This window comes from Amaranthus tricolor, chromosome 2, assembly GCF_026212465.1.
Source record: "Amaranthus tricolor cultivar Red isolate AtriRed21 chromosome 2, ASM2621246v1, whole genome shotgun sequence".
Taxonomy (NCBI): Eukaryota; Viridiplantae; Streptophyta; class Magnoliopsida; order Caryophyllales; family Amaranthaceae; genus Amaranthus; species Amaranthus tricolor.
The window spans coordinates 1,100,815-1,116,615 of NC_080048.1; the positions used below are offsets into that span (position 1 = coordinate 1,100,815).

At 25.8% G+C, this 15,801-nt stretch overlaps 1 protein-coding gene across 1 annotated transcript; it reads right to left on the reverse strand.

Moving 5' to 3' along the window:
• Positions 1-319: 319 nt before the first annotated feature.
• LOC130802127 (probable calcium-binding protein CML13) lies at positions 320-14,276 on the reverse strand. The gene is made up of 2 exons (XM_057666030.1): positions 14,078-14,276; positions 320-648 (listed from the first exon to the last, which is right to left on the reverse strand). The coding sequence occupies exons 1-2, from the start codon at positions 14,274-14,276 to the stop codon at positions 320-322; spliced, it is 528 nt and encodes a 175-aa protein (XP_057522013.1).
• Between the last annotated feature and the right edge of the window lie 1,525 nt (positions 14,277-15,801).

A 15,801-nucleotide genomic window follows, 5' to 3' on the forward strand; every position in this document is an offset into this window, starting at 1 on the left:
AAAAAATGTTACATACTCTAACAACACGTGATTAAATGAAAAAAATCTTAGTTAAATATATTTTTTCTTATATATTAACTACAAGTCCCTAATATATAAAATAAGATCGAATAATAAATAGTAGCCAATAATTACGCAAATGATGCAACTAAAAAAAGGAACAAACATATATCAAAATCAATAAAATTTCACAATTTCTTATATAAGACAGTCTCATCGTGAGATACGCCTCATACTTGAATTAAATAACTTAAAAAAAAAATATTTTAGCATATAAACTTATGATTTTAAGATCGTCTCACCGACATAAAATTTTAAATCAAGTTTGTGCATCCACCATAGGAGCAATAATTTCATCATAAGTAACTTTCCCATCATTTTCAACACCTAAACTTTGGATCCATTCATCAAATTCTTGTGGATCCAAACTCTCACCCATGGTTGTCAAAATATGCTTAACATTTTCAACATTAACATACCCATCATCATCATTATCCATTACTTTAAAGGCTTTACGTAGCTCATGGGCTTTGGGCCGGGCCCGTAAGTACTTTCTGACCAAACTTACAAACCTATCGTAACCAAACGGCCCATTTAACTTTTCCTTTGCTAGAATCTCATTTATTTGGGCTTCTGTTGGGTTACCACCTAAAGTTCGGATCATATTACCCAGATCCGATGGGTTTACATACCCGTTTTTATCCTTGTCATAAATATTGAAAGTGTCTTTTAAAGTTGTTTTGGAATTCATAAGTTTCTTTGTTTTTGATTTCCATTTTCTTTTCTCTTTGATTTCATTTAGAGAAAATTTGTGTTTCGCTTTTGATAATAAATAAAATACCGATACAGTTTTAAATTTAGATGTTTGTGAATGAACGGGCAAAACTATTCGCTCTCTAGCCTTTGATATATGCATCGTGCAAAAATATGATCAAAGGAAGAGATGTCGAATAGTTTTGCCCTAATTCATGAGAACAAAGAAGGAAAAAATTGAAAGAGTAAAATTTTCTTAATTCCCTCATATTATTGTGTTTGTCTTAACCTTAAATGAGAATGTTGATATCTATTTTCAATCATATTCATCACTAAATTTAGGTATAATTCATTATAATTTTATTACCGATAAAGATTTATCTATTTTAAAATAGTTAATAACAAAATGTACCTCTTATAAAAAAATTTTAAAGTCTTATGACTTTATACGAATAAAAAGTATCTTTACATTTTGAAAAAACCTCGAATTAAGCTCTTTTGGGGGGAAAGATATGTGGCAGATTTCTAAGAATGACTCTCTTCTTCGGATGGGAATCTAAACTCGCACCAGTTTAGGCGATAGCTCATTTATTCAATTGAAAATCTTAATGTCATATTGAATTGCGTAATACTCCATATATAATATAAAAACGGTAGCCGGCCCATTCTATATTAAAAATCTAGTATCATCGATTCACCCCTACTCTGATTTTATAAAATAATAATAATAATAATAATAATAATAAATATGCTCTAAAATAAATTAAGTCAAAAGATATTTCCCTTTCAATGGCTTTATCTAGACACGTTTTTCTTTTTGATCTGGGTCAGCACTCAATCACTAAGGATCAATGCTTTACATCATCTTTTAGTTCATGCATTATAGCAAGAATCAGATGCTTACTATTACAAATCAAATAGTACTTACTAAACTAGTAAATTTTATACAGAATTGTACTAACTTTGGTCTCTAATAGTTGTTACACACAATGTAGTAATTATTGTTTATTAAATTATATTACTTGATATACATTTCTATGTTTAATGTAAAACATAGTTAAGTGAGATCTATTTTGATTCGTCTTGATGTATATTTTCATGATATTAAATTTTTAAGAATTTGATATCATATGAATTAAAAATATTAAATATTAAAATAATGAATTAAAATGCGTGAAAAACAAAAGTGTAAAAGCTATTAAAAACTAGAGGACACATTTCCATCTAGATGATTAGTAAAAGCTATTAACCACAATATTACTTATAATTTTTGTATCTTTCAGTTTTATATATATTTATGAAAATGCATGAAATAGATTATTTTTAACCCATATGGCAGCTTTAAATTTCTACCGAAATTTTGCATATGAAATGTCCATTTCACCAAGTTAAGACAATATAGCACACACAAAAAGTGCTTTTTTCTTATATTCTTTTTACCCTTTAAACTCAATCGCCTTCAATTTAATATGGGAAATGAATAAAGAAAACTAGAGAAAGTAAAAGTGACTAAAAGATTACGGTAAGGAATAAATTCTTTGATTAATAAAATATATACTCATCACCCTTTTTAATACTTTGTCTTGAAAAGTTTTCATGGAAGTGAGTGATAAAAAATTAATTTTTTTAATGTTTATGATAGTCACTTGGGTGAGTTAAGCATGCATGAAACTCCATAGACCTAGCTATATATATGCCTTTTTGTTAGATTCTTATTACTTTTTTGAGTATGATAGTTGCATTAGAACTAATTAAATAAAGTTAAATAAATATTCCTAATTGATTAACTAAGTAATTGATTAGAATTTAGACATCTTTTCATCTTTGTAAAGAAAATGATTACGTTTAAGTTATGATTAAATTCACACTAATCATTATTAAAGTTATAAGACATTAAGTTTGTCATTGATGGGATAGGTTTAAATAAACTGAGGTGTTGAAAATAAATTCGACGATTTGACTTCTATTCAGTCTTGTAAGTGAATTTGATTTTGATCTAACTTTAAAAATGGGTTTACAATTATGTAAAAATTAATATGAGCACATGATCCGATTGTAAACCAATACGAACACATAGTTTGAAATTAATCCGATAAACTGAATGAACAACTCTAGTTGAATATGTTTGACATTATGTATTGAGGAGGCTAAAGTTGCTTAATGATTTTTTATTTTACAAAGCAAAATGAGTGTTTGAGGTATGAGTACTTAGGAGTTAGGATATATGGCATGCAAGAAGGCATAAGATACAAGCTAATGCAAAATTATCAAACAATATCTAGAATGGTGGATTGCGAAGTACTATGATATTTACTGTAATAATGCAGTTTTAAGTAATTACTATCATGATCTATGAATATACTTAAAAAGTCACGTTAAAAAAATATTCAATCAAAACTATAGATTGATTTTATATTTTATCATTGTTCCTCCTACAAAAGCTCCTTATTTCTCGTACAAAAGAGGCGTCTATGAGATTAAAACTCGTAAGCCCTGACTTATATCATATCAAACAACTAATTCAATCAAAACTTAAATGATAGCTAGTTACAAAACTAATTTATATACTATTAAGTCAAATAGTGCTTCTTGTAGATATATATGGAGAGTTTGATTGAAACATATGATTGTTAAGCATGATGTTGTGACTTGTAAGTGCAAATACTAGAAATGAAATCCATGCATCAGCACATAATATATATATATATATATATATATATATATATATATATATATATATATATATATAGAGGGATCTATTGAGAACGGGTTAAAAATGAGAAGGGTAAGAATGACTCTACATCCTTAATTTCAATAAAAAAAAATCTATGGTCACGATTGAGCTAAAAACTCATAATTGTAAAAGTAACTATGTTACATAGAAAGGTAACTATGAAATAATTTTTAAAATGTTCTTAATTTATAACATAATATCCTTTTTTTTATATATAGTAACCAAACAAAATAAAACAAAAATCCTTCTCACCCTTCTCATTTTAATCCTTCTTATTTGATCCTACATCTATCTATCTATCTATCTATCTATCTATCTATCTATCTATCTATCTATCTATCTATATATATATATATATATATATATATATATATATATATATATATATATATATATATATATATATATGAAGACCATATATATAGATATATAAATACACTGATTAAAAATAGCATAAATAACGCTCAAATCATTAAATTTTCAACGCCTTAGTTATATGTACTTAGGTACATATGTTAGATTAAATAACATATCGTGGGGCGTAAATCATCAACTTAAGCTTTTAGTTGAGTTTCTTGACATGGTATCAAAAGTCAGCGTGACAAAAAATTACAGGTTCGAATCTCAACAACCCCTGATTTAAAAATGGAATATTTAGGGCCAGGTATGGAGAGGGTCTGTGCTGCACCCACAGTTCTAGCCTCAAAGAGCTCTCCTGAGAGGAGGAATATTACATTATGCTTTTAAAATATATCATGGAACCTCCACCATCAACTTAAACTTTTAGTTAATCGGTTAGTTACCCTTTACAACATGCACTTCAATGACCTAATTGTGCATGAACTTATAGGTGAAAGAGTTAAGGCCATATCTCACTTTCATACATCAATTTCATGCATTTACCATAATTTGCAAAATTAATTTCCCTTTGTAAAAACAGGCCAGCTAAGTTATGGGGTCGCACAAGGTGCATTAACTGCTCAGCTTATGATGGTGCAATTTCATTTTTTTTAATGAAAAATTACTTTATAATATGCTCTTTTTATCACATCCTCCTTACTTTATCCAGAAAGATGCCCTTCTACAAATTAATGGAGCATTTCTATAAATATTGACCCACCAAATGATCTGATGACCCTCTGACAATCCCACAAGTGAGCCACAATATAATTCCTCCATTAAGAAAGGTATTTGTCCACCATAACTATGACTTCCTCCTATGTTTTAAGATCTTGGTCCCTCTTGCTGCCCTACACAATTAAAGAATTAGTTTCATTCTATGTTACTACCGACTCTTCATTTTGCTTCAGTATTCGCGTCTGATAATTGATTCTTAGACATTGGTATGGCATTTAGACACTTCATTTTAAGCGTAGAATTGAATATTTAGATGTATCCGACACTTGAACACGTACGATATCCAACATCAGTACCCGAGTCCAAGTAACATACATTTCATTTTTGTTTTTAGTTCATCCTATTAAATTTGTTATGTTTATATTTATGATCATGACCCACATTTGAGACGGAAGGAGTACTAGTATTTCCAATTAAGAGGTATATACGTTATGGTGGCACCCGAAATGCCAAGTCTGTCTCTATGTAAGGAAAGTTAATAAACACATAGGACTTCCTAACAAAAGACTTTTTTTGAAATTGTTAATTGGTTTGATCAGTTTAAAGTATTATTTGATAAGTCAACTATTTAACTTAGCTATTAAAAAAATATTTACTAAAAATTATTTGCTGACTGATGGATGTTTATTAGAGAAAATTAGGTCAAAAGGTTAAAACCATTTATTTGCTAAGATTATAGTAATTTTTTTTAGCCTGAAAAATAGTTTCTCGGATATTTTAAAAGTAATCTATCAAATACCTTTTAACTGTTTGTCAATTAATAAGTCAAAATCCAAAAATTAAAAATCAAAGAAAAATATCAATAATAAAACTAATTGGTTTTCATCCAATGGTAAATATATTTGAAGTTAGTAATCACACTCTTATTCATACCGATGTGAGATAATAATTACATGGAAATACTCAACATGATATATATAATTCATGTAATACGCCAAATAGCGCTTTATTTAGATGATGCATTAATTAGTTAGATCAAAATGCAACCTTTCGAAAATTGGACAAAATGCTACATCTTAAATACACTCTTATCATTTTTTTTTTTAAAGTTTGTCATAAATTTCACATAATTATACATGAAAAACAAGACAACTTCATATTGAAGTAGTGTATTACATAAATGATATACCTTTAAAAGCATGCAAGACATATTCCAATATCGTTGCATAAATGACCGTGAACAATACATATAATTATTGATGTTCTAATAATAATACTAATTTTTAATTAGCTATAAATAATAACAATTTTGGAAGTATTTGTCTAGAATAATACCAACTTTTGTTTCTAGTAGATTATTTGATAAAAAACAAAGGTAAATTAAGACAATACTCCTAGTTTGTTTATTTTAAAAAAAAACCCTTAAATTGGTATTTTCATAGTCAATCAAAAATTATTATTATTATTATAGAAAATTAGCAAAAGGTATATATTAGCAAAAAGTAACTAATTGTTGTGTGATTATTCATAAACACGTATTTTTGTATGAGACAATCTCACCATGAAAATTATATTATACGTGGATTAAATAACCCAACGAATACAAATTATCAGTATATGAACTTTTTATTTTGAATTCATCTTATCAAGAAATGCTCATTACAAGCTCTTCATAATATTGAAAAGTTTGTACATGTATATTTGAGTCATACATTGCAAGTTTCAAAGGTGAGAAGTGATCTAGAGCTAGCTTTAATTTGAAATTTAATCCAAATTTCCAAGTATTATTGGATTATAATAATGGAGAAACTGAATAATTAATACTCCTTCATTCCCTAATTTTGCTATATTATACACTTATGAGTTATGACCACACCTATAATATTTTACTAAAATTTATAATTTATTTTTTCCCAATCCAAATCTATAATTATCTTATTAAAGGACATGATTTCACCTACAATACACCACTAAGTACTAAATACCCACTTTTTCTCTTTTTTTTATTTGTGTATAAAATCTAAACAGCAAACACGGTTACAAAATCTATTTCAAAGAATTAGCTTTATTTCTTTTTAATTTGTCTTATTAAAATCATTTAATTTCTATTTTTGGTTAAAAATATACTTTTTATGTAACTCTTATCTACAGATTTAATTTACTATTTAATCTTTTTCATATATTTCTTTTGCTATCCATAGAATATGGAAGTAATTGTTGTCATTTTACATTACATTTATTGGTTTTTGCCCAATTTAAACATGAGGTTATACCTTTGGTAAATATAGAGTACATAACTAGTCCCTATATTGGATTCTTATTATCTACAAAGTCATAATTACCTCCTCGTCAAGCACATAAGCATGAATCTTGAACAACACCACAAAGTAGGATTTTCTCTAGGGAAGGATAAAAGACATAAAAAGACTAAAAAGAGTCAAAGAACCAACAAGAGTAATTCAAAGCATACTTGCAAAGCCTTTGGATCTTAACTAGCAATGTAGGGTTGAATGTAAACTTTCTCCAAAAGCATAAAATCGTCATTAGTGTTCAATAACATTAGTAAAAAGACTAATAATGACCATATTTATCACTAAAAAGACTACTAATAATGACCTAATTGATTTTTTACTTAGTTAATATCAATGTAATTATAAATTTGAGAATTCTAAAACCAAGAAAATTTTTAAGATTTTATTATATATTTAGGAGAAATAGTAAAAAATAAAAATTTTTGTTTGATCAACTGAAAATAAATTTGATTAATATATATTCTTTTTTTAATTAAAACCATCGATTCAGTATAGTTGCTGCAAATAAACTCAACTATTATTTATTCTTAATTGTTTGAAAGAAGCTTTAAAAATGGTTATAAACAATTGGTAGGTTTACCTTTTGCAAATATACCTAATAGGAGGTTTATTTAATAATAAATAATTATAGACTTATTTTCAGCGAATCAAGCAACGTTTAGTTTATTATTAATATTTTTTAAATAAAAATGTAGTTAGTTCTAAACCATTGTATATATATTCACAAAAACATAGAAAACTAGTTTATATTTAAATGTACTCAAATATATTCGTTACAATATACCATTACATATTAAATTTTTCTATTACAAAATACGCTGAGAAATAGGTAAAATCAAATACAATAAAAAAAAACTCTTCAAATATCATAAATTATTATAATTAAAAATTTTCATTATTCAAATACTCAATGTATTTCATATTATTCAATTCATCACATTTGAACAATAAGCTCTCATAAACTTATGATTTTGATTAAAAAATAATTAAATAATATTAAACGGATGGAATATTTTCTGGATGTGCCCCTACTTAGTCTTGGAACGTCCTTATTCTTAACATATATCCATAGAAATTGGATTCCTTAAAAATCACCCTAACTTGGCTACGAATCGTGGTACACGAATATCACGATTACACACGACACACTAGCTCGGCACTCTATATTAGCTATAAAAATTAATAATACTAATAATTAATTATAATATTAATTACCATCTTTAAAACTGTCACAAAAATTAATCAAAATGTAAATTAAGCTGTTAAAAAGTTAATTAGTTTCTCATGTTTGTTACATTTGCTTTTTTCATACTTTTAATATTAATTTGAGTGTCAATATCTATAAATATATTTCATGGACATATTAAAACTTTATTCATTAAAATAAAACTAACTAGAAATCACTTGAATTTATTTTTACATTATACGTACATAAAAATTAATAATTAACGTTTTAATTTTAATCTAAATAAAATATTTCAAACCTCATTAACAATATATAATAGTTATGAAAAGGATAATAAAAAGATCAAAACTTTGGATTATTACACAAAACACAAGATTTCCATGCATAAATTCTTGTGTATAAAACAGTTGCGATAAGCTTGCTCTTTAATTAGTTATTTTAGTATTTTGTAGCTACCACTTACTCTTATCAATGTTTTTTTGCCTGAAAAGCAACATTATTTGCATTTGCCGAGTCAGTAAAACTCAGTTTTTGGAGTAGGAATCACAAAGAAGAATAGAATTTTTTTTAAAAAAGTCAACTATTTGTGATTTGAATTAGTTGTTACTTACTTCATTCTCAATTAGTCGGATTATTGACGCTGTTTATCGTTTAAGTTTATTTTACATATTACAGCTAATTAATATATAAGAAAAAATATAGTCAAATGGGATCTTGCTTGAACCATCTAATCACATACTTTCATAATATTAACTTTTATACTTTTTAAACGTGAATAATTCAATATATAAATGATCAAACTAATACATTGCATTACATAAAAAGTCAAATGGAGCAAGTATAATGAAACGGTGTAAATATAAGAATATTTTATTTTCATGCTATTTGATGCACTATTTTGATCCTTAAAATCTTTAAATACGTATAGTTAAACTTACAAAAATAATTTTATTAAAATATGTATTAAGACGAATTAAATAATATTTTTTCTTATATGAAAAGAATAAAAAATAAAATAATATTAATTGATAAATAAGTTATACGGGAAGTGTATCAACTAATTGGACCATAAATATAACAACGCTAAAACAATACTTCAATTTTTAAAAGTGATTTACCGATAACAACAAGGAAAGCTTAACGTTAATAATTCAATTTTTTTCCTTTTCGCTGTAAATAATTCCAACTTTTTATTATTTATTAATAAACTAATATTTTCCTTTAATTTGCTGTCAACATACTAATAATAGGATATGCTGACAGAAGCTAAGAGTAAATATTGAATTATTATAAAATAAAAGGTTATGTTTATAGCAAACTAAGGTCAAAGGTTGGATTATTTAAAAATAATACAAAATTAAAATTATTTACAACGGATAGATAAAAGATTGAATTATTAATATTAATTTTTAAAAAAAAACAAAAACCAAGAAATTTCGATAAATTTATAGATGCATAAAATTTATGGTGCACATTGCACAGGGAGTATAGATTATTCTTGTTAATAACACAGTAAACAAGATCTCCTTTGCAACAAATACAATGTGCATTAAGATATCTCAAAATGTGTGTGAAAGAAAGAATCTGTTCGCTTTGCGTTCTTTGCTAACCCTACATACTACTATTTTTAAAATACTTTTGTCCCTTTTTTAGCCATTCAATTTATTTATACTTAAATAGATAATGTGGTTTGAATTTGAATCTTAGTAAGAGTACCAAGATTCACTAATAATGTTGCGACTACTAAATACAAGTGTACATTCAGATCTGATTAGATCGACATTAATTCGATTGATGTTGTAATTATGTAACTTCTCCTTATCATCTTCACCATCATTATATCTCATGGCACTTAAGATGTTTATAATTACTGATGCTCTTGGGAGAGGCTTTTTTCTTAGTAAGATGATCTCAAAACAAATAGTTTATACTATCACAATTTGTATTAATAGTGTTATTTAACCCATGTAATATATCAGCGCTGTGTTACAAGGTGAGACCACCACATGCAATAATTTGTGTATATTTAATTATAGTTTATGAGCTTATAACGAAGTTTAAAAGTGATGATCTTGAGTATTTGTATAAGTGGTGATCTTGAGTTTCTGTATAAGTTATACTCTACAATATCCATATTCTATATGGAGAAAAATAAGTTAACAACTCCCTTTATTACACCGTAAGTGTTCTATATAATTTGGCATATGTATTAATACAGTAATTCAAACCTTAACACAACATAACAAATTTATTTGTTGGCTTTATACATTTTAGAAATTAATGTACTAAACACATTAAAAAGAATACTTTTGCTCTCTACTTTGAGTTTTCATACATTTATTTACTGGGTAAATCACTCATACTACTAATAGATATTAAGAAATAATGAGATACAATCTACCGATAATAAATAATTTACCAAGCGAGCTAAGTATTTTTATGTACTCTGTATCCCTAACTAGACTGCTAGATAAAGGGTTTATGATGTGTATAAAAGGTTGAAGTATCTTTCAATCAAGGGATTATATACTGTCATTATTCACTTGCTAGACTAATTAATTAGGAGTAGCTACCAAGTGTTGGAGCAAGATAAGTCACTTAAAGATCATGATTAACGAATTGTTAGTACATAATTATGCTAGACTAATTAACTTGGAGTATGATTATGAGTTTGTTATATTTTAACATGTCGATATTTATTTATTTATTTTGTATTTTTCTATATTTGGAGTATGTTTGTTTTTTTTGGGTTTCTTTAACTTACACAAAAAAGTTAAATTTATATTGAAGTGTATTTGATAATTTTTTCTTTATTTATTTATTTTTTGATTGATGAAGAAAGACGCTAAAATTGGTTGCTTAAGTTGAAAAAAATAAAAATAAGAATAATAATTAACATAAGGAGATTAATTTTAAAAGGCGTGACAACTATATGATTTTTTTAAGATCGGATGATTATATTTAATAAAAAAATTATTTTTAAAATATGAGATTAGCCAAGATACATACAGAAAATTGAGTAAATTTGAATCAAATATAATTTAATATTTTCATATAATTATTAAATTTTTGTAATTATACTACTATATTTTTATGGACCCACTGTCAAAAAAGGCATACTTTTGACAAGATTTGATTCAACCAAACAAAAATTACACTGAGCTGATTTCATCAATAAACAACCAAAATTAATTAATTTGATTTGTTTCCTACTTGAAATTTAAATTTTCAAATGTTGATATACTTCTGTTTTTATTTGAAATTCATTTATATGTTTATTTCTTGAAAAATTCATTTAAAGATAGAAATATTAAAAAAAACATTTAAAACAATTGGAAGTACTCTATTTGTAGGGCATATTAATAGAGTGGCACTCTCAAAGTCTGCCTGAGTGGTCAGTAGCCATCATCTTTTTTGTCAGCCAGCATCATTCCCTCTAGACTCTAGTCTACTAACTCCATTACTTCCATATATTCAAACTCATTTGGGGTCAACACAAGGACAAAAATATGTTGATTCTTATATCTAGTGTATTCTATTTTAATAAATTTGAAATGAAATAGAAAACGATAAATTATATTTTTATAAAAATTTGAAAAAAAAAGAAAAAAAATTGTTTTTATGGAAGTATTTTTTCCATTTCGAATTACTCGCAATATTAGAAATATTATACTATTTATTCATTATTTTTAGTTTGTGATTAGTATTCAATTTATAAGTTAAAATATAGTTAAGTGTGATCTCGTTTGATTCGTCTCAACGCAAAGATTATTACTTAATATTTAATTTTATAATTTTTTGTTATACACAATTTAAGATATTGAGAATTGAATCAGTGTATTAAATTGGTGAAAAAGCAAACGTTATAAGTAAATTGAAACGGAGTTAGTATTAAAGAATCAACAACTTATTTTTCTGGTTGAGGGCCTGAGGTTATAGGATATACTTTATCATTTTTTACTTGCAACCAAACATCTTTTTACACAGTTCAATTCATACACCTGCTGTTCAATTTGGTTTTTACACACTATCAAATACACTAATTTAATCTAATATCTTTAATTGTGTATAATTAAAAACTATATAAATTTAAAATCAAATTAACATCGAGACGAATCAAACAATATCTCTCACTTGAATATATTTTGACAACTAGATTAAAAAATAAAATACAAATTAAAAGTGTTAAAAAATCAAATAGGACAATTATTCTAAATTGGATGGAGTATATACTAACACACTCTCACACCAAAGCGCTTTGGGCTAGATTTGTGAATGCAACACAACCCCTCTTCACACCTAAGGTTGAATAAAACACTTTAAATGAAGAGTAATTAATATTAGAACTCGTGACTAGTGACTATATGTCACGCTAACTTTTAATACTATATAAGAAAACAACTTAATTAAAAACTTAACCTTATTGTTGAAACAGTATTATATATATATATATATATATATATATATATATATATATATATATATATATATATATATATATATATATATATATATATATATATATATATATATATATATATATATATATATATATATATATATATATATATATATATATATATATATATATATATATATATATATATATATATATATATCGCTAGATTAAATTACTATATTTCTGTATATATGAATAAATTAGTATTCCTAATTAAGCGTCAAAATTTAGACGAAATATTAAAGAGAAAATGAGAAATAAATTTTTGAATCATATATTCAATCAATATGTCTACTATTGTTATTTGAATTTGAAATTAAGCAGTTATATCAAAAACTTGACAGTAGTATAAAACATCATCAAGCACATTGAACAACTCGCGAGCATTTAAAGCGTGCGTTAAAATCAATAAGAATATAATGAAAAAATTATAAATAAGCAAAAATAAATAAATAAAAATTAGAAGTCATTCAAAAAAAAAAAATAATAAAATCGAATTATGAATGTATGATAGAGTGTTCAATATCGATTACAACTATTATCTTAAGTTATTGGTTAAATTAGTCTCTTAATATGATATTTGGTCGAACTTAGGGAAGCGAGTTAACAAATTCTTTCAGTTTATAACTACGAGATACGGATAAACAATATAATCAGTTTGAAAATCTAACACTATTATGAACAAAAATCAAAATGATGCAAATGAAACTAATAAATAAAGCTAAGACAGTAATTAATATGAACACGATGATAATAAAGCAAATCTAGGATGTCGGAAATCATCTTATTCTAACATGGGAGTCAATTGCTCTCATAATTGTATGAAATTGAGTATTTGGCATAATTAAACGTGATCTAATTCATCTCAAGCTCCCACTCTCTTGATCAATATCAGTTTAAGACCTTACTAATATTAATCCTCAAACTTCCGTTTTATTGGTTAAACTAATAGAAATTTAACTTAAATATACCTCAATCCTAAATTAATCTTAATCTCAAACTTCCGTCTTATTGAAAAAGTTAATAAAGATATTTAAACTAAAGTTCATTAAGCATAGATTTAATCATAGACCCAAATTTCACACAATTAATCAATCAAAAATCATTACATGCTTCAAATTAGGGTCAACCCCTTAATCCTAGAAGGAAAATCTACTCACTAAACATAATAACTAACATGAAATTAACAATAAGCAAAACCTTGATTAAGATGATGAACATGATGAAAATAATGAATTAAAGACAATTTAATGAATAATTATAGGACAAGATATAGAAACTTACAAATTGGAAACATAAACAAACCATAGATTGCATAAATAATTGAAAGTTGCAATGAAAAGCATAAAAAACTAAGCTTAATAAACTAAAAACTGAAAACTAGAGCATTAGGACATCTAGGGCATTAAAAGCACAAAAAAATAAAATTAACTATGCCTATTTATATTCTAAGGTTACCTGGGGAATAATCTCCCCAAAAATAACTGATTTGTAATAATAAAATAAAGCTAAAATAAATAAAACCACTAAAATAGTGAAAGAAAACCGTCAGATACGGATATTAGCAGTTGGAGACGAGTCGTGGCTTTCAGGCGACGACTCGTCGCTTTGCTTCCGACTGACGAACTTTAAATAGCCGCCATTTCTTGCTCGGTTGTCGGAATTTGACATATAAATATCGTCGGAAATCTCTTGAAGTCTACTTTCTAATGCCGCAAATCTTGCATTAAATGCGATCTTTCTATCAGAAGTCATGACCAAAAGAGTGAGCATGTATCAAATTTTACCTCAAAACTTTTGCATTTTAAACACTTTTCAACTCTTTTGCCCATTTTCATAGTAAAACATCTTCAAACGAGCAATAATCTACTTAGTAAGCTTCATCATCATTAAAATCATAACAATTATGCTTAAAATGATCAAAACCGTTCAAAATCAACGTGAATAACCAAAATGGGTAGAGTAGTATAATTCTTCAAAACAAGTACGGAATTACTAATAATAATCATCATTAAAAAGTATAAAATGATATGAATAAGTGTAAATAATTGCACTTATCATTGAGCCAACGTGACAATAAATTATAAAACTTTGAATTTCAATCACCGTGAAATATTTTGCGGTAAGTATGAAAAGAATATGTGTCAACTAAAAGAATCTCACATCATAAAATTAACCTTTTAGTTGAGTTGGATCATTAATATTAATTTTTACAAATATTATATAATAATATTATGATGTGGGTATTTTAGTTTCAAATACCCCACAATACTTGCATGCAGATGCAGTTATGAATGTGTTTATGAGGTGTCAGAATAGAATTGTTATTGACCCGTTTTACAGGTTAGCAGCAAATAGGAGTACTGTCCTAGTATTGTTGATTAATTTGAGCCAACAAACCAAGCTCCATGAAAAGAAGTACATAGGTAAATAAATATATCATATTTTTAAATTAGTAGCAATGAAAAATAATATATTTTATAAAAAAAAATGGTGAATAATTGGCAATAAGAAAAAGAAAAGAATAAATTTTGTGTGTAAAGTTAAAAATTAAGTTTAAATGTATAAATGAAACTGAAAAAAAATGGTGAATGAGCCACAAAAAATGGTAAATGAGTGAGCCAGAGGAAGTAAAAAATATAAATAAAAAAGAATAAAAAATATTCTACTACTTATAGGAAAAATTCAAGCCTTTTTAATCAGCAAATGTAAAAGATTAAATCATTTATTCAGAATTATAATCTAGGGAGAATTGATCTTGCTTGCTATATAAGATGTAAATCATAATTTTTTTTACTTATTTAAAGTGAACTAGATGGAAATTATAACACTTGAATTAAATTAATTCTAACTTAATTAAATAAATATATAACAAGAAAATAAAAGTAATTTAGAATAATCTGAAATACCAATATATTTTTAAAATTTTTTATAACTGACTTTGCTACAAAAATGAGAAAGTTATATGAAAATTATCTTAGAATAAAACTCATAACTTTATCTAGAGAAAATAACAATTATTCACAAGCAGTATCCATAAGATTTTTTAATAGCAAATCTTGATGCAAATTGAGAAATCAATTATGTGGCACACCATATAAAAAGTTACTAGTAATAATGTAAATCACATCTGTCGGTTTTAAATGATGGAGTTACTTCACTTAATAAGTATTTTTTTAACACAAATTATTGTGAGAGAGACTGTCTCTAATTGAATCGGTTCATTATATATTTTTAAAATATTATAAGTAGGTATTAAAAATAATGTAAGTAGACATTT